Source organism: Muntiacus reevesi, chromosome 4 (genome assembly GCF_963930625.1).
Source record: "Muntiacus reevesi chromosome 4, mMunRee1.1, whole genome shotgun sequence".
NCBI lineage: Eukaryota > Metazoa > Chordata > Mammalia > Artiodactyla > Cervidae > Muntiacus > Muntiacus reevesi.
The window spans coordinates 67,431,173-67,450,865 of NC_089252.1; the positions used below are offsets into that span (position 1 = coordinate 67,431,173).

The 19,693-nt window shown below is 42.2% G+C and overlaps 1 protein-coding gene across 1 annotated transcript in view; it reads right to left on the reverse strand.

The window, feature by feature from the left end:
• Window positions 1–19,275, reverse strand: part of SUSD5 (sushi domain containing 5) — a 40,914-nt gene extending 21,639 nt beyond the window's left edge. The window contains exons 1-3 of the mRNA XM_065932931.1: window positions 18,849–19,275; window positions 8,816–8,993; window positions 1,548–1,666 (exon numbers count right to left, since the gene is read on the reverse strand). Coding sequence (XP_065789003.1) covers window positions 1,548–1,666; window positions 8,816–8,993; window positions 18,849–18,939 — 388 coding nt within the window. The 5' untranslated portion in view covers window positions 18,940–19,275. The remainder of the gene's footprint in view (window positions 1–1,547; window positions 1,667–8,815; window positions 8,994–18,848) is intronic.
• Window positions 19,276–19,693: the final 418 nt, after the last annotated feature.

A 19,693-nucleotide genomic window follows, 5' to 3' on the forward strand; every position in this document is an offset into this window, starting at 1 on the left:
TAGGGCATAGGCACTTCGTTCAGTCACTTGAGTGCGATCAACAGATGCCATAGTGGCAGAGAAATCTATCACCAAGACACATCTAACAGGCACCAGCCGGGGCTGTAGGGTTCACTGTGGCTCTTTTTTTAAAAATACATATATGTATTTATTTATTTGGCTGCTCCAGGCCATGTGGCATGTGGGATCTAGTTCCCTGACCAGGGATCCAACCGGGGCCCCCCGCATTGAAAGTACTGAGTCTCAGCCACTGGACCGCTAGGGAAATCCCCACTGTGGCTCTTTGCTTTGTCAACTCCTCTGACCCCCTTCCCTGAAGATTGGGATTTAGTGCCTCTGGGAGGCAGCCTGAGGGTTTGTATTTCTAATACGTTCATCTGGTATTGCTCACCATCAAAAGCTGCATTCGTGAAGTACTTCTCCAACTGGGTTACGTCTTATAACCATTGAGTGTGTGCGTGCATGCTAAGTCGCTTCAGCTGTGTCTGCCTCTATGTGACCTGTCAAACTCCTCTATCCATGGGATTCTCCAGGCAAGAACACTGGAGTGAGTTGCCGTGTCCTCCTCCAGGGAATCTTCCTGACCCAGGGACTGAACCTGCATCTTTTAACATCTCCTGCACTGCCAGGCAGGTTCTTTACCACTAGAGCCAGCTGGGAAGCCCTGGGGAAGCTTTAAAAAGCCCCAGCGTCCACAGCATTTGTATCTGCATCTCCGGGCTGGCACCCAGGCCTCAGTATTTCTTCAGACTTCCCAGACGCGAACAGTGTGCAACCAGGCAGGAGCTGCGGTGATGCCTGTGACTGATGAGTAAGCAGCTTGCTTTCTCCCGCTGTGCACGGACATTCCCTTTCAGTGGCATGAATTTCTGACAGCGAAAGTGTACTTTTCCCAGGCCTCATGATACGCTGCCCTGGAGACTCCTTTATGGTTTTCTCCTCATCATTCAGCTGGTTTCCCATAAGAAAGTCGAATTTTCCTTTCTCAGAGCAGTTTCCTAAATCCTATAAATTTCCTTTCGGGAAAAAGTTTTTGTTTTTTTTTTCTTTGTGGAAAAATTTCCACCATGAAGGCAGATTGAAGGGCAAGCAGTATCAGGAGCTGTAGCAGATGCTGTCAGGGGTCCATGGACAGGGGCTCTAGGTAGACATCTGTGCATCTCTGTTGGAGGTTGGCTTGCCTGTTGGAATGCTTTGCCTGAGCACACAGAAATCCAGAAGAGTCCAGGAATTTACACCTCCCGGAAGTAGCCCTTACCCAGTGACTGACAAAAGCAGTGGTATAAATAGCCCTGCTCTCTCACTCCTGATCAGGAACCCCATGATGACCTGTGGTCACTGTCTCCAGAGAGGCCCTGCGGGGCCACGCCAGAGTTACTCCCCACCCACACCCACCTCCCAACCCGCTGGCTTTTCTTCAGGAGACTTCCTGATTCATGATGTTCAGTGAATCCTCATCGTAAAGCTGGCTTCTAATAGAACGCAACCTAAAGGCCAGCCCCCACGAGCACACCCTCCAAGACCTTTAGAGAGGCTCTGGCACTGACCTTCATCCTTCATACACAGCGCGTTGTGTGTACCCCCAGGACCCGGGCTGGCTTCAACCCTCACATCGACAGCTCGCATGTTTTGCTGTTCACCCGTCCCCTTGCTGCACACGGTTGTCCTGAAACAGACAAGACAGTGGGTTAGGAGAGCTAACCAAACCGGGACAGAATTCTCTGCCATCAGCCCTGAATCAGCAGATATTTTTCTGATTCAGTTTTGGCTGAAAGTATTAATATTCTTCCCAGAGATTGGTCTGAAAGCAGGAAGTTGTATGTGATGCTTGAGTTCAGGTCACATCTTTTGATTCAAGTTTCAGATAAAATACATTGCTGATCTCTTCCAGTATATGCTTGGCTTTTATTTCATAAAATTCTGCTCTTTATTTGTTCCCTTCTTTTGGGGGGATGGGTTTGTTTTGCTGTCCTTTTCAGATTTCTTAAGATAGATAGTTATTAGTTCCTGAACCTTCAGACTCTTTCCTTTTCTAACATAAGCATTTAATGTTTTTGTTAAAGCGTTTAAGGCATTTTCCTCCAGGTATAGCTCTAGTAGCATCCCATGAGTTTGGGTATGCTTTGTATGTGTGTGCACATATGTGTATGTATATACATATATATATACACACACATGTATATTTATATTTTTTGGCCACACTGTGTGGCATGTAGAACCTTAACTCCAAGAGGGATGGAACCCATGCCCCCTGGATTAGGAGCACAGAGTCTGGACTGCCAGAGAAGTCCCTGTTATATTTTCATATATTTCTACATGTATGTAAATTTCCATTATAATTTATTTTTGTCCCATGATTTGTTTAGGGGCATCACTTAAATCAACAAATAGAATTTTTTAAAATCCACCTGATAGTTCTTGTTTTCTTTTTCTTTTTTCATTTGTGCCATATGATGTAGACACAGCCCATCTATGTAGACACAGCCCACATAAATGAAAACACATGTTCATAGAAAAACTTGTACATAAATGTTCACAACAGGCTTATTTGTTACAGAGCCAAAATGGAAACAACACATGCCTATCAGGAAGTGAATGGATAAATAAACTGCAGCATACTTGATGCAATCAAATATTATTTAGCCGTAAAAAACAATGAACCATTAATAACATAAAATATAGATGAATATCAAAATAATTTTTGAGTGAAAGGAGTCAGAAAAAGAGCATATGCTGTATGACTCTCTTTGTATGAAATACAAATTAACCTCAGGTGTCAGAAAGCTGATCAGTAGCTATGTGGGCACAGAGGTGGATGAATGGGTGATGGAGGCAGAGAGGGAGGAAAGAGCTGCAGCTGAGTCTGTTTATGTTTTGTAAATAAGTTCATTCGTATCTTTTAAAAAATTTTTATTTGTTTTTGGCTGCACTGGGTCTTTGTTACTGCATGCAGGCTTTCTCGTTGTGGAGAGTGGGGGCTACTCTCTGTTTGCAATGCACAGGCTTCATATTGCAGTGGCTTCTCTTGTTGTGGAGCACAGGCTCTTGAGAGCATGGACTTCAGTGGTTGCGGCACGTGGGCTCAGTAGTCGAGGCACACAGGCTTTGTTGCCCTGCAGCATATGGAATCTTCCTGGACCAGGAATTTAACCCATGTCTCCTGCATTGGCAGGCAAATTCTTAACCACTGGACCACCAGGGAAGTCCTGTATCTTTTTAAAAATTAGACTTCACATATGAGTGCTATCATATGATGTTTGTCTTCCTCTGTTGGACTTATTTTACTTAGTATGATCATTTCTAGGTCCACCCATATTGCTGCCAAAAGTACTGTTTCTTTTTTGAGACTGAGTGGTATTCCATTGCCTTTATGTACCAATTCTTTACCCATTCCTCTTTTGACAGACATTTAGATTGCATTCATGCCCTGACTATTGTGAACAGTGTTGCACTGAACATTGGGGTGTATGTGACTTTCAAATTATGGTTTTCTCTGGATATATGCCCAGGAGTGGGATTGCTAGATCATATGGCAGCTCTGTTTTTACTTTTTTTAAGGAACCTCCACACTGTTCTTCAGACTGGCTGTACTAATTTACATTCTCACCAACAGGTTAGGAGGTGATGGTCCTTGTTTTCTAATCAGAGCATCACATTTGCTTAATTTAATCACATATCTCTTTGAATTTAAATCTGCCATATTTCTATTAGTCCTGTCCATTCTTTCTTCCTCTCTTTTCTTTTCCAGATTTTGATTGTTTGAATTCCTTTTCAGCAATCTCTTCTTCTTCTGTATTGTTTTGGAAGCTACATGTCCTTTTACAATTCTTTTAGTGGTTGCTCCAGAGGTTACAACATGCTTCTTTGATTTATTAAAATTTAATGTTTCTTTTACCCTCTTTCCCAATGACACAACTTAAAATACTATGTATTAACATATTTCAAACACTTCCTGACTTATGTGCCATTTTTTAGTGTTTAGTATTACTGTTACTGCTTTATATAATTATAGATCTTCCTCAACTTACAATAGGGTTATATCCCCCAAAACTTTTAAAAAGTTGAAAATATGGTTAACTCAAAAATGCATGTAATACACATAGCCTACTGAACATCAGAGCTTAGCCTAGGCTACCTTAAACATGCTCTAAACACTTACATTAGCCTACAGTTGGGTAAGATCATCTAACAGTTTATTTTACAATAAAGCATTGAATGTCTCATGCAATTTATTGAATGCCATACTGAAAGTGAAAAAGCTGAATGGTCGTCTCACCATGGAATGGCTATGAGTGTATCAGTTTTTATTCTCATGATCGCATGGCTGACTGGGAGCTGCAGCTTACTGCCACTGCCCCGCATCACAAAAAAGTATCAGATAGTATCTCACTAGCCTAGAAAGAGATCAAAATTCACAACTTGAAGAACCATATCTTTTGAAAGCATAATGCTTTCATGCCATCATAAAGTTAAAAAGTTGCAAGCTGAACCTCCGTAAGTCAGGGACCGTCTGCTTGTGATTTCAGTTCACCCCTATGTCTACTTTACCACTCAGTTGTTTCTTGCGTCTCCAATTGTCCACCTGCAATTATTTCCCTCCTGCCAGAAGCACATGCTTCAGGGCTTCATTTAGTGCAGATCATATGTAATGAATTCTCTCACCTTTTGTCTGTCTGAAAATTCTTCATTTTACCTTTATTCTCTGAAGATACTTTCACTGGGTATAGAATTCCAGTTTGGTAGTATTTTCTTTCTGCACTTTGAAGGCATCATTCAGTGGTCTTTGGGCTTGCACTGTCACTTTACTGTTGCTCCTTTGAAGGTACTCTTTCTTTTCCTTATTGCTTTTAACAGTTTTTCTTCATATTTGATTCTTACCAGTTTTACTATTTTGTTCCAAGTTGTGAAACTCTTTATTTATCCTGATTGGGCTTCCCAGGGCTTCTTAAATCTGTGTGTGAGTATTTTTCCACAGTTGTGGCTAAATCTCATATTACTTTTGTTTCATCTTATTTCTCTTCTCCTTTTGGAATTCCAATTACATGCATCTTCTTTGCTTTGTATTCTTTCTTCTATACTTTCATCCCTTTTCTTCTGTTCTTTATTCTGGACATTTTCTTCTAAAATATCTTCCAGTTCATTAATTTTCTCTTTAAAATCAACTGTTAGATTTAGCTATTAATTTCCTAATTACAGCTATTGTATTTTTCATTTCTGGAGGTTTTATTTTGTTATTTTCATAGTCTTCAGCCTTCTGCAAGATTCTCCTTTTTGTCCTTTGTAGTTTGAACATTTTAAAGAGTTATTTTAAAGTCTGCATCTACCAGTGTTAACATCTAGAATTTCTATTGGCTATTTTTATTATTGTTGCCTTGTCTCCCCAGTTCAGTTCAGTCACTCAGTCGTGTCCAGCTCTTTGTGACCCCATGGACTGCAGCATGCCAGGCTTCCTTGTCCATCACCAACTCCTGAAGTTTACTCAAATTCAAGTCCATTGAGTCGGTGATGCCATCCAAACACCTCATCTTCTGTTGTCCCCTTCTCCTCCCGCCTTCAATCTTTCCCAGCATCAGGGTCTTTTCAAATGAGTCAGTTCTTCACATCAGGTGGCCAAAGTGTTGGAGTTTCAGCTTCAGCATCAGTCCTTCCAATGAATATTCAGGGCTGATTTCCGTGAGGATGGACTGGTTGGATCTCCTTGCAGTCCCATGGACTCTCAAGAGTCTTCTCCAACACCACAGTTCAAAAGCATCAATTCTTCAGTGCTCAGTTTTCTTTATAGTCCAACTCTCACATCCATACATGACTACTGGGAAAACCATAGCTCTGACTAGATGGACCTTTGTTGGCAAAGTAATGTCTCTGCTTTTTAATATGCTGTCTAGGTTGGTTGTAGCATTTCTTCCAAGGAGCAAGTGTCTTTTAATTTCATGGCTGCAGTCACCATCTTCAGTGATTTTGGAGCCCCCCAAAATGAAGTTTGTCACTGCTTCCACTGTATGCTCATCTATTTGCCATGAAGTGATGGGACCAGATGCCATGATCTTAGTTTTCTGAATGTCGAGTTTTAAGCCATCTTTTTCACTCTCCTCTTTTACTTTCATCAAGAGACTCTTTAGTTCTTCACTTTCTGCCATAAGGGTGGTGTCACCTGCATATCTGAGGTTATTGATATTTCTCCCGGCAATCTTGATTCCTGCTTGTGCTTCTTCCACCCCAGCGTTTCTCATGATGTACTCTGCATATAAGTTAAATAAACAGGGTGACAATATACAGCCTTGATGTATTCCTTTTCCTATTTGGAACCAGTCTGTTGTTCCATGTCCAGTTCTAACTGTAGCTTCCTGACCTGCACACAGATTTCTCAGGATGTAAGTAAGGTGGTCTGGTATTCCTATCTCTTAAAGAATTTTCCACAGTATGTTGTGATCCACACAGCCAAAGGCTTTGGCATAGTCAATAACGCAGAAGTAGATGTTTTTCTGGAATTCTCTTGCTTTTTCTGTGATCCAGCGGATGTTGGCAATTTGTTCTCTGGTTCCTCTGCCTTTTCTAAATCCAGCTTGAATATCTGAAAGTTCACAGTTCATGTACTGTTGAAGTCTGGCTTGGAGAATTTTGAGCATACTTTGCTAGCGTGTGAGATGAATGTAATTGTGCAGTAGCTTGAGCATTCTTTGGCATTGCCTTTCTTTGGGATTGGAATGAAAACTGACCCCATGTGACTGGTGCCTTCCCATGTGACTGATTATTTTATACTATGTGACAAGTCTTTTATTTGCTAACATAGTTTGTAGAAATAATCTAGGATAATATTATTTTCCTCTAAAGAGATTTTTAAAAATTATTTATTAATTTATTTTATTTGACTGCACCAAGTTTTAATTGTGACATGTGAGATCTTTGATTTTCATTGTGCTATGCAGGATTTTTTATTTTATTAGTTGCGGCATCTGGGGTCTAGTTCTTTGATCAGGAATCAAACCTGAGGGTCCCACATTAGGTGCGTGGGCTCCTAGCCACTGGACCACCAGGGAAGTCCTTGCACTGTGCATTTAATAGTTTTTGGTGGGGAGGGGAGATGGACCCACAGTGAAATGTACTACTAATGGTCAGATACTTCTTGGTTCCAGAAATATTAACATGGAAAACTATTTTAATATGTCATTTAGTAAATATATCAAATAAGCGTGTTTACTGTATAAAGAAATATCATCTAAGCAAGGTAGAGATCCACTATGTAATATGTTTTAATACGTTACAGCAGACCCCGAGAAGATAAATCTTTCCAATGACTTAGTTTAGATTTGTAATGCATAGGAGACCTAAGCCTGGCTCCAAGCTGGCTCTTTAGAATCTCTGAATACCTTGATTATCTGATTCATTGATAGTAACAGAGTTATTAAAAGTATCCATGCTTAACTACACTAGGGAAACACGTATTATCACTGGTCATATTTTGTTGATTTAGGACCTTGGAAGTCAAATACGAGGCAGAAAGAGTCACAATTCCAGAGTCACTGAAAAGTTTTGGAGGTAGTTTCATTTGTTCTCTTTGTTCAATTGCTGCTTCACCTTTGGGGATGTGAATCAGCTTGGTTGTGTATGTTTTCTGTGGCTATTTCCCAGCCAGACATCTTCAGGGTCAAGTAGTTCTTGGAGCCCATTTGTTCTCTCACATTCCTGTGGCATGAAGGAAAAAGTGGAATGGCTCCTGCCCTCTCTGTCTATGACTAATAAACAGAGCAGTTAGCAGCACTAATGGGATGTTTTCTCCTAGTCAGCCACAGAATTATTTCTCCACAAGGATTCCAAGGGTCAGGAATTCAGATAGGGCACGATGGGAAAGGCTTGTCTCTGCTATATAATGTCTAAGGCTGATCTGGGGAGACTCATCTAAGGCTGGGCTGGCTCACTCAATAGCTGGGGGTTGGATCACCCGGAGGCAGTTAATGCTCGCTAGTGGTTGGGAAATCAGTTGGGGCTATTGGTGAAAGTGCACACACAGGGCATTTCCATGTGGCCCGGGCTTCCTAGGACTTCTCAGTGGTAGCATCTCAAAATTAAGTGTCCTCAGAAATCGGAGAGTGGCTTTTTCCGACCTAGCCTCAGAGTATCACTCCCTCTGTGTTCTACTGGTCGAGGCAATTCTATGCTGTCCCTCATTCAAAGGTAGAGGACACTGGGACTTCCCTGGCAATCCAGTGGTTAAGACCCTGTGCTTCTCCTGCCGGAGGCAAGGGCTTGATCCCTGGGTGGGGAATAAAGATCCCACAGGTCACACGGTGAAGCCAAAAAAATAAGGAGTGATATAAAAACAAACAAAATATAAAGGGAAAGGACATTGACTGCACTTCTCAATGGGAGTAATGTGAAAGAATTTCTAATTATATTCTAAAACCTCCATGCCATGCTCCTCTTTTGTCATGGATGCAGATGAACCTCCACAGAGAAAAGGAGATAAAGAGCATATGTCAAAATAGTTAAGGGTCATTAACTCTGAGGTAGGGAAGAAGAGAGAAACTCACTTTGTGCTTTGTATATATGAATTATCTGAAATCTTTATGAGCATGTATTATTTTTGTAACCTAAAAGGCAATTCAAAATAACAAAGCAAGGGGGAAAAGACTGCAACAGAACTCCAGAAATATGTTTTTATATGAGAACTCAAACCAGAAAATATCCTGCAAGCCACAGCCCACTGCACTCTGTCTATCCTGGTGCCTCAATAGAACAATGACTGAGCCACCAAATCAGCCCTGATGGGGGAGTGGGGTAGGCTGGAAGGAGAGTGCCCCCGGCTGGCCTGACTTACCCCAGGGTGCCGTCCGCCAGCCAGCCCGTGGTGCACACCGCTAGGGCGCAGTCCTGGACCACCTTCCGCAGCTCATCTGCAGACACCAGGTGAGCACCCCTGTTTCTGCAGGAAAGCCGCGCGGCCTCCAGCGCCAGGCCCCGAGAGCCGTTCTGAGACTCCAGCACGAAGAGCTTCCCTGTGTGAGGACAAGCAGGGACACAGGCTGATTCCAGGGTCCCAGGGAATTTAACCTCAGCAGACACCCCCCAGGGCAAACACCTGTCAGGACTGTGGTCTCTCCCACTTGCTTAAAGACTGAAGCGCAGCAACTACCACAGTGCACTCATCCCTGGGACCAAGTGATGACAATTACAATTTTTTACTCTTAAAAAAAAAATCAATTATCTGCTCTGGCATGTTTATCTGGATAAGTCCTTCAAATCTTCCATTTAAAAAGATGCTTAGCGGCATTATTTACAATGCTTGGCAATTTCCTTGCCAAGACAAGGAAACATCCAAACTGTATATTAGTAGATGAATGGATAGAGAGAGATACACAACGGAAAACTATTCATCCATAAAAAAGAACGAAATTTTGCCATTTGCAGCAACATGGATGGACTTGAGGAGCATTATGAGAAGGGAAATATGTCAGACAAAGACAAATACTGTACAATATCACTTAAATGTGGAGTCTAAGAAATACAACAATAGTGAATATAGCAACAAAGAAGCGGACTCACAGATACAGAGAACAAAGTATTAGGGGGAATGAAAGGGGAGGGGAAATACGGGGGTGGGGGAGGTGCAAACTGCTGAGTGTAAGACAGGCTCAAGGATGTGCTGCACAACACAGGGAATATAGCCAGTATTTTGTAATATGTGTAAATGGAAGACCAGGGACTGCAGCACTCCAGGCTTCCTTGTCCATCACCAACTCCCGGAGCTTGCTCAAACTCACGTCCATCCAGTCAGTGATGCCATTCAACCATCTCATCCTCTGTCATCCCCTTCATCCACCTTGAATTTTTCCCAACATCAGGGTCTTTTCTGATGAGTCAGTTATTCACATCAGGTGGTCAAAGTGTTGGAGTTTCAGCTTCAGCATCAGTCCTTCTGATGAATATTCAGGACTGATTTCCTTTAGGATGGACTGGTTGGATCTCCTTGCAGTCCAAAGGACTCTCAAGAATCTTCTCCAACACCACAGTTCAAAAGCATCAATTCTTGGGTGCTCAGTTTTCTTTATAGTCCAACTCTCACATCCATACATGACTACTGGGAAAACTACAGCTTTGACTAGACGGACCTTTGTCAGCATAGTAACGTCCCTACTTTTTAATATGCTGTCTAGGTTGGTCATAGTGTTTCTTCCAAGGAGAAAGTGTCTTTTAATTTCATGGCTGCAGTCACCATCTGCAGTGATTTTGGAGTCCAAGAAAATAAAATCTTTCACTGTTTCCACTGTTTCCCCATCTATTTGCCATGAAGTGATGGGACCAGATGCCATGATCTTAATTTTTTTAATATTGAGTTTTAAGCCAACTTTTTCACTTTCTTCTTTCACTTTCATCAAGAGGTTCTTTAGTTCTTCTTCACTTTCTGCCATAAGGGTGGTGTCACCTGCATATCTGAGGTTATTGATATTTCTCCCGGCAATCTTGATTCCTGCTTGTGCTTCTTCCACCCCAGCATTTCACATGATGTACTCTGTATATAAGTTAAATAAGCAGGGTGACAATATACAGCCTTGATGTACTTCTTTCCCAATTTGGAACCAGTCTGTTGTTCCATATCTGGTTCTAACTGTTGCTTCTTCTTCTTTTTTTTTTTTTTTCATTTATTTTTATTAGTTGGAGGCTAATTACTTTACAATATTAACTGTTGCTTCTTGACCTGCATACAGATTTCTCAGGAGGCAGGTCAGGTGGTCTGGTATTCATCTCTTGAAGAATTTTCCATTTTGTTGTGATCCACACAGTCAAAGGCTTTGGTGTAGTCAATAAAGCAGTAGATTTTTTTCTTGAACTCTCTTGTTTTTTCTATGATCCAATGGATGTTGGCAATTTGATCTCTGCTTCCTCTGCATTTTCTAAATCCAGCTTGAAGATCTGGAAGTTCTCAGTTCACATACTGTTGAAGCCTTGCTTGAAGGATTTTGAGGATTACTTTACTAGCGTGTGATATGAGTGCAATTGTGCGGTAGTTTGAACATTGTTTGGCATCGTCGTTCTTTGGGACTGGAATGAAAACTGACCTTTTCCACTCCTGTGGCTACTGCAGAGTTAACTTTGCTGTATATTGAGTGCAACACTTTAACAGCATCATATTTTAGGATTTGAAATAGCTCAGCTGAAATTCCATCACTTTCAATAGCTATGTTTGTAGTAGTGCTTCCTAAGGCCCACTTGACTTCACATTCCAGGATGTCTGGACAAAACGTTTCTGACAAAACGTGGTCCACTGGAGAAGGGAATGTAAACCACTTCAGTATTCTTGCCTTGAGAACCCCATGAAGAGTATGAACAGGCAAAAAGATGACACTGAAATATGAACTCCCCAGGTCAGTAGGTGCCCAATATGCTACTGGAGAAGAGTGTAGACCTAACTCCAGAAAGAATGAAGAGACAGAGCCAAAGAGAAAACAACACCCAGTTGTGGATGTGACTGGTGATGGAAGTAAAGTCAGATGCTGTAAAGAATAATACTACATAGTAACCTGGAAAGTTAAGTCCATGAATCAAGGTAAATTGGAAGTGGTCAAGCAGGAGATGGCAAGAGTGAACATTGACATTTTAGGAATCAGTGAACTAAAATGGACTGGAATGGGCAAATTTTATTCAGATGACCCTTATATCTACTACTACAGGTAAGAATCCCTTAGAAGAAATGGAGTAGCCCTCATAGTCAACAAAAGAGTCTGAAATTAAGTACTTGGGTGCAATCTCAAAAAAAACAGAATGATCTCTGTTCGTTTCCAAGGCAAACCATTCAATATCACAGTATCCCAAGTCTATGCCTCAACCAGTAATGCTGAAAAAACTGAACAGTTCTATGAAGACCTACAAGACCTTTTAGAACTAACACCCCCAAAAAAGATGTCCTTTTCATTAATAGTGGACTGGAATGCAAAAGTAGGAAGTTTAGAGATACCTGGAGTAACAGGCATGTTTGGCCGTGGAGTACAAAATGAAGCAGGGCAAAGGCTAACAGAGTTTTGTCAGCATTGGTCATAGCAAACACCCTCTTACAACAACACAAGAGAAGACTCTACACATGGACATCATCAGATGGTCAACACCAAAATCAGATTGATTATATTCTTTGCAGCCGAAGATGGAGAAGCTTTATACAGTCAGCAAAAACAAGGCCGGGAGCTGACTGTGGCTCAGATCATGAACTCCTTATTGCCAAATTCAGACTTAAATTGAAGAAAGTAGGGAAAACCACTAGACCATTCAGGTACGACCTTAATTAAATCCCTTACAATTATACAGTGGAAGTGACAGATTCAAGGGATTAGATCTGAGAGAGTGCTTGAAGAACTATGGACAGAGGTTCGTGACATTGTACAAGAGGCAGTGATCAAGACCATCCCCCCAAAAAAGAAAAAGAAATGCAAAAAGGCAAAACGGTTGCCTGAGGAGGTCTTACACATAGCTGAGAAAAGAAGAGAAGCTAAAGGCAAAGAAGAAAAGGAAAGATATACCCATCTGAATGCAGAGTTCGAAAGAATAGCAAGGGGAGGTAACAAAGCCTTCCTCAGTGATCAGTGCAGAGAAACAGAGGAAAACAATAGAATGGGAAAGACTAGAGATCTCTCAAGAAAATCAGAGATACCAAGGGAACATTTCATGCAAAGATGGGCACAATAAAGGACAGAAATTGTATGGACCTAACAGAAGCAGAAGATATTAAGAAGAGGTGCCAAGAATACACAGAAGAACTGTACAAAAAAGATCTTCACGACCCAGATAACTGTGATGGTGTGATCACTAACCTGTAAATGGGAAGTAACCTTCAAAATTGTATAAAAATTAAAACACTGAATAAGAATAGATAAAAAGGCATTTTACAAACCCCATATGCTAAGGCTCAGCGTCTTAGGTTCCCCTGGGTGGGGTCACTTGGTGTCCGAGGCCCTGATTCAGCCTCAGCTCTGCCTCCCTCTGCTGCCCTGCCCTGGAGTGTGACTTCACACCCAGCAGGTCGCTTCCCTCCTCTCTCAGGACATCGTCACTTCCCACGATGAGCGCACTTGTGTAGCTGCATTTCTCCCCGCTGGACAAGACAGCAGTGGCCTCGTCTCTTGCACCCTGGCTGCCGGCACTACATCAATCTATGGGCAAGAAGCCTCAAGAAACATAGGAGAGATGGGTGGAATAGGACATGAACTTAGGGAGAGCAAAAGAGTCTAAAAGCAAAAGACAGCTTTAGGCAAGAAAACCATGTTGCAGGAGGGAGTGCTGGGGTCCCCAGCAACCTCTTGAAGGGACCAACTAGGGACCCTGTTTTAAGGTAAAAGCAGGGGAGAAAAAGCCCACCTAAAATGTCACATTTCACTTCTGTCAGCAAAATTAACATAAAATATTGATCTTAATCAAATAAGAACCTTAACTGTCATCTACTGCAAAATTGTTACCACAAACACAGTAATCTTCCCAGCTTTGGAGCCAAAAGCTATAATAAAAAAATGCAAAAACTTTTTGCAATAAACATACCTGAAGGTGACTGGAGTTCCTTCAGACATGGTGCCAGTGTGCAGAAAATGACCTGAATAACTGTATTAATACTTGGTAGTCCTACCTGAAGAAGCAAGCATGCACCCTCAAGACACTTTTGTATTAATAGCATTTGTGTATCTGGGGAAAAAACAGCTATGAAATTAGACACAGGTTTTTTGATGGTCAAACCCCAGAGATAAAAGTGAAAGCCAAGGGTTCACATGATGTAAGAAATTTGCTAGACATCTCTTCCCTGCTCCAGCACTTCCCTGCTACATGCACAGGTGAATCTGAGAGTCTGAAACGTTGAACTCTCAAGATAAAAGAGTGGACAAGGGTAACCTATATCCCCTCCCCTCATTCTGAAGACTGTCGGATGAGTCATCTTGGTGCTAGGAACCCAAACGCTAATCTTCACTGAGATCTGTAGTCCTAACAAAAAATGGATGTCTAAAATACGTCAGGCCATGGATGTAGCCTAAAGTGGCCTGAGACTAACATTTACCCAGACACCTCATAGGAACAAATGGGGGGGGCGGTAGCGGGGAAACACCTTTATCTTATGCTTCAGTAAATCCCATGCAAACACTTTTTTCAAAGGCAATAACCACCAAAGCAAAATACAGTGAAGAGTACAAGGAAACGAGGCACTATGAGTAAGAAGCAACAGATACAACAGGTAACAGACACTGACCTAAAAATAAGTCCAATGCTGGTACTAACAATCGTCAATGATGATTACTATATTTAGAGAAATAACAAATTTGAAAATATCTGCAAAGAAAAGGAAGCTATAAAAAGTTACTAAGCTGACTTGAAAAAGAACAAAATAGGAAATCTAGAAATTTTTTTTAAATGATAAAATTAAAATGTAATAAATGTTTTTGACTGCATATCAGACACATTTGAACAAAGAACTTATCCTTGAAAAAGAAATCAGAAGACATCATCCAAAATGTAGTAAAATGACCAAAAAGATGGAAAATATTAATATTACTCAGCTGTAAAAAAGAATGAAATAATGCCATTTGCAGCAATATGGATGAACCTAGAGATGGTCATACTGAGTGAAGTGAGTCAGGGAAAGACAAATGTCTTATGATGTCACTTACATGTGGAATCTAAAACATGATATAAATGAACTTATTTACAAAGCAAAAATAGACTCATAGACACAGAAAACAAACTTATATGGTTACCAAAGAGGATGGGGGGGAGACGAATCAGGAGTTTGGGATTAATGTATATGCACTACTATATATAAAACAGATTAACAACAAGGACCTACTATGTAACACAGGGAGCTATATTCAACATATTGTAATAACCTATAATGGGAAAGATTATTAAAAAGTGAATCACTTTGCTCTATACCTGAAACTAACACAACATTGTAAATTAACTATACTTCAGTTTAAAAAATGGTTAGAATATAAAAACTAAAAAATAGAACAGCAGAGAGCAACACCTCCCAACTTTATCCTTGAGGCCACCATTGCCCTAATGCCAAAACCAGACAAAAGACACAAGAAAATTATAGGCCATTATCTCTCATAAATATAGACACAAAAATCCTCAACAAAAATACTAGCAAAGCAAGTCCAGCAGAATTGAAAAAAAAAAGAATTATACACTATGACTAAGTGGGATCTATCCCAGGAACACAAGGTTGACTTATACCCCCAAATCAATTAATATAATACAATTTATCAATAGAATAAAGGACAAAAACTACACGATCATCTCAATAGATGCAGAAAGGCACTTGGCAAAATTCAATACCTTTTCATGATAAAAAGGATTCAACAAACTAGGAATGAAGAGGAATTTCTTCAATCTGATAAAAGCATCTACAAAAATCCCATAGCTAACATTACACTTGATGGCGAAATGCTGAATGTCTTCTACTATGATCCTTGTCAACAAGGATTATCCACTCTTGCCACGTCTATTCAACATTGTACTGGCAGTTCTCTCCAAGGCAGTTAGGCAAGAAAATGAAATAAAAAGCATCCAGATTGGAAAAAAGAAAAATATATCTGCAAACGACATAATCTTGGAATGTAGAAAATCCTAAAGAATCCACTAAAAAACTACTAGAACTAGTTCAGTATTTATACTTCAATGAATCTGTGGAGAAACTAAAGTAGGTCATCTTGCTATAAAATCTTTCCCTAGGATTCCATTTATACACATCCTTTCACAAACCATCTTGACATGGATGACTCACATTTTTCTCTTCAGTCCAGACCCTTTCTGTTCACCCCAGCCTTCTCTTCACCTCCAGCCTCTCTCTGGACAAGTGAAATACCATCCTGTATGGTCTCTCCACATCCGTCTTGCCCTGGTCCTATCCATTCTTCCTACTCTCAGGATGAGTTTCTCAAAATGCAAACCTGACCAGTCACTCTACTACTGGAAGCCATTCAATGGTTTCCTTTCCATTTTGGGATTAAAACAAAACTTGGCCACATGTCAGTTCTCCTAGCATCATCTTAAACTACTTCCACCTTGGACTCTGGACTCCAGAACTGTTTCTTATCACATGTCCCATTTTCTCAGTGACTCACAGTTTCTTTATACATCATTTTCTATTCAGATCCCTTTCCTTCCCCCCTTTGCCTGGTCAGTTCTTGCTCATCTTTCAGATCCTCCTACACCAAATGAAAAATCTCCTAATACATGCTGTCATAGTACTTCCGTCCTTTAATCTTGTCAGAACTGCAATTTCACATTTTGTTCACATAATTATTTGCTTAATGCATCTCTTCCCCTACTGGATTTTTTTTTTCTTTTCTTTTCTTTTGCTGGGCCACGGCTTAGTTGCAGCATGTGGAATCTTTCAGCTGCAGCATGAGGGATCTTCAGTTGCACCACGTGGGATCTAGTTCCCTGACAAGGGATTGAACCTGGGACCCTGCAATGGGAGCATGGAGTCTTGGCCACCAGGGAAGTCCCTCCCCTATTGGATTTTAAGCTCCCTGGTAACAAGGACCATTTTCTCCTTGCCATTCTATCCTCAACCGCAAGGGCAGTAACCTAGCATATGGTAGACACTCAAATTATCTGTTGAATTAATGATCTTTTCCTGCAATCATTACCCAAACACAGTTAATTTGCATCCAGTTAATGAGAAGATTTTTTCAGTTTCAAAAGTGTTTTAAAGTTACAGTAGCGGGTCTCTTTTATGTATAAGATACATATCTAATTAGTCCAATGGCAAACTAAATGTTTGTCATTTGAGTTTGACTTATTTTTTAATAGGTCTATGGAATTTTTAATAACTTCAAATTCTCTCTTCAAATGTCCTAACACATCAGTTTAGCTGCACATTTCATCTTCCTCCTTCCATCACTGTAGAACACAAATCCCCTAAGTGTGAAAAGTGGTGGTAGTTAAGCATATATTTAGTAAAGAAAAGATTCCTTTCATAAATAGATTCTAATTCTTCAATGGCTCTATTATAAAAGTTGGAGCTCAGCAAATGGAGTTTCTTGAAAGCAAAGGTACCTGTAGTTCGCCATCGGGGAAGAAAGGAGAAGGAAAGGAGAAAGGGGAGAAACTCAGGCATTTCTGCAAGTGTTACCAAGAAAAGCGGGATAGGGAAGGACAGAGGGGCCGGGGGTGCTTCAGTCCCTGGGGTGGCAACGAGTCGGCCACAACGTAGCAACTGAACAACAGCAATGCTTGTTGCTTTCTCCTTGTCTGATGATATTTCTGTCTTAAATGTTCTATGATCCAAATCAAGCCATGTTGCTCCATATCCATCTGGCATTCCACTTAGGCAGTTATAATGGGGTGAAACTAAAGTCTCATGGATTGCAGGATATTTAAAAGGAAATAAAATGGGTACAATAGTATACGTTGTTCAAAAGTTAGTACTAGCTCCAATTTATTCTAGTTGCATTCTTTAAAATCAGCTTAATTTTTCATGACTCAATGTCAGGCCAAAAACTACTAGAGCAAAGAACTAAGAGTGGATTGGCTGCTAATAGGGATGGGATTTCTTTTGGGGTGATGAAAATACTCAGAAATTAGAGAGTGGTAATGGTTGTAAAACATCATGACTATATTAAAAAACATTTGAATTGTGTGTTTTAAAATGGTAAATTGTACATGAATTTTATCTTAATTAAAAATACACAGTGTTCACTAGAAGCCTTCAAAGTTAACAGTATTTTTTTTTTTTTCCTCTCACACTCTCTCTGAGGATATGGAGAAATCAGACACTCACCTTAATTATGAGCAAAGAGTCCTACAATCTGGCACTTAGGACAAAACTTCTAAGATAATACCTAGAGGTTTTCCTCTGGCTTTCTCTTTTCCCTAACCACTGGACTTCTTTTTTGTCAAATCTTGTCCTTTCACCCAATATTGTTTGCTAAATAGTGATGACATTTTAAGATTTACAAAGCATCCTGAATCAGCCTAGGGTTTTTTTCCTTCATCAACCTAACTTGTCCCAAGCTTGATTTACTAGAAACCCTCATGGATGTGAGAACTGATGGCTTCTTTTTCATCATATCCTTCTGCACAAGTCAACGGGGATTTTGTTCCAAAATCAAAAGACAGCTAAATTAGCTTTTTGAAACTGAACTGATCTAAGGTTGTGATTCTGCGAATTCAAGAGAAGTATTGAAAGCTGAATTCAGGTTCAACAAGCGAACAAAAAGATAGGTCAATTCTCAAAAACCTGCAATAATCTGGTTCTTACCTATTTCTCCAGTTTCTTGTGGAAGGACAGCCTCACCTTGAACTTTGCACTCTAGCCACTCTATCATTATCCCATTTCCCCTGCCACTCACAGGGCCTTTGCACGTGCCAGCATCTCTCCCCAGTATATTCTCCTCTCTGTTTCACCTAGCTGATTTCCTCTCTCTTTCAGCTCTTCCTGGACCAAGCCAAAACTCCAAGGGAGTCTTGTAATCACCGGCGTTGCCATTAGGAGCACATTTAATAGACGTGGGAAATCGTATCTCAGCAGCGGAGATTCCAGGCACCCTAGACGTGATTTCATTTTGCAGACTTTTCAAGGAGATCTTGGAAAGCTAGCGGCAGGGCTGTGAGATCAAAGCACAGGCTTTCTCTGGTGCGCGCCCCGCAGGAAGGGGTGGTTGAGGGACTCCAGGGCGCGTTTCGGCTCGCGGCGACTCGAGGAGCCGGGAGAGGGGACGCGGGGTCGCAGGACGGCCGCTCGCCTCCTCGCCCCAGCTGGCCTTGCTCTGGGCTCGTCCCCGGGGGCAGCCCATGCGAGCTTAGCTTTCCCCACCAAGACCCTGCGAGCCACCCGGGGCCCGCCGCCTCGTGGACACTCCACGGACACTCACCATTCGCCGGCATGGAGAGGCGCGGCAGGCCAAGGAGGAGCAGCGCCGCCGCCCAGAGCCGGGCGCCGGGGCCGGGTCCCTCGGCAGCCATGGTGCGGGGCGTCCGTGGGCCCGCAGCTGGAGCGCGGGCTCTGACCGCGCCGAGATCCCGCTGCCCGCGCCGCTGCCCGGCGCGCACCCCTCGGCTCCGCGCGCTGCGCTCGGTTCGCGCGTCGCAGGGTTAGCCCCCCGCGCGCAGAGAGGCGGGAGCGCGGCGGGCCTGGGAGGCTGGGGACGCCGGAGCCGCAGCGCGGGGGCCCAAACTCCCGGGGGTCCCGTCCGCGGCGCCGGGGAGGCGGCGGCAGCCCGGCTCCGCCTTCGCGCTGGGCACCTGGGGTCTCGGTGCCAAAGGAGACTGCGCCGGACGGACGGCAGGCTCCCAGGGCGCCTCCCGGACGAAGGGGAAGGGCTTGAGGAGGCGGGAGACCGGAGCACCGGCTTCAGGGAATCCCCGCCTGCCTGGGCACCCTCTGAGACAGGGGGACGCAGTCTTGAGAGGCCTAGCCCCTCCAGGAGGACCGGGAAAAATCGGATGCCTAGCTCTGCCCCCTGCTTCTTGACTTTGCAGCTGGAGTCCTCCTGCAGTGGGATAATTTTTTTTTTTTTTTTTTGAAAGAAAACTAACTGGCCAACCTCATTCCGGGGAGTGACACACACGGGCTAGTGAGACTCTTTCCCTAAAAGGCCTGACAGTCATTCACGTGTAAGTGTAAATGAATTGACTTAACTGTTCATCTTCTAACAGCTAGCTGGTAAGCTGAGGAGTGAGAATTCACACGTCTGGGCTGGAGGGGACCTTCTGACGC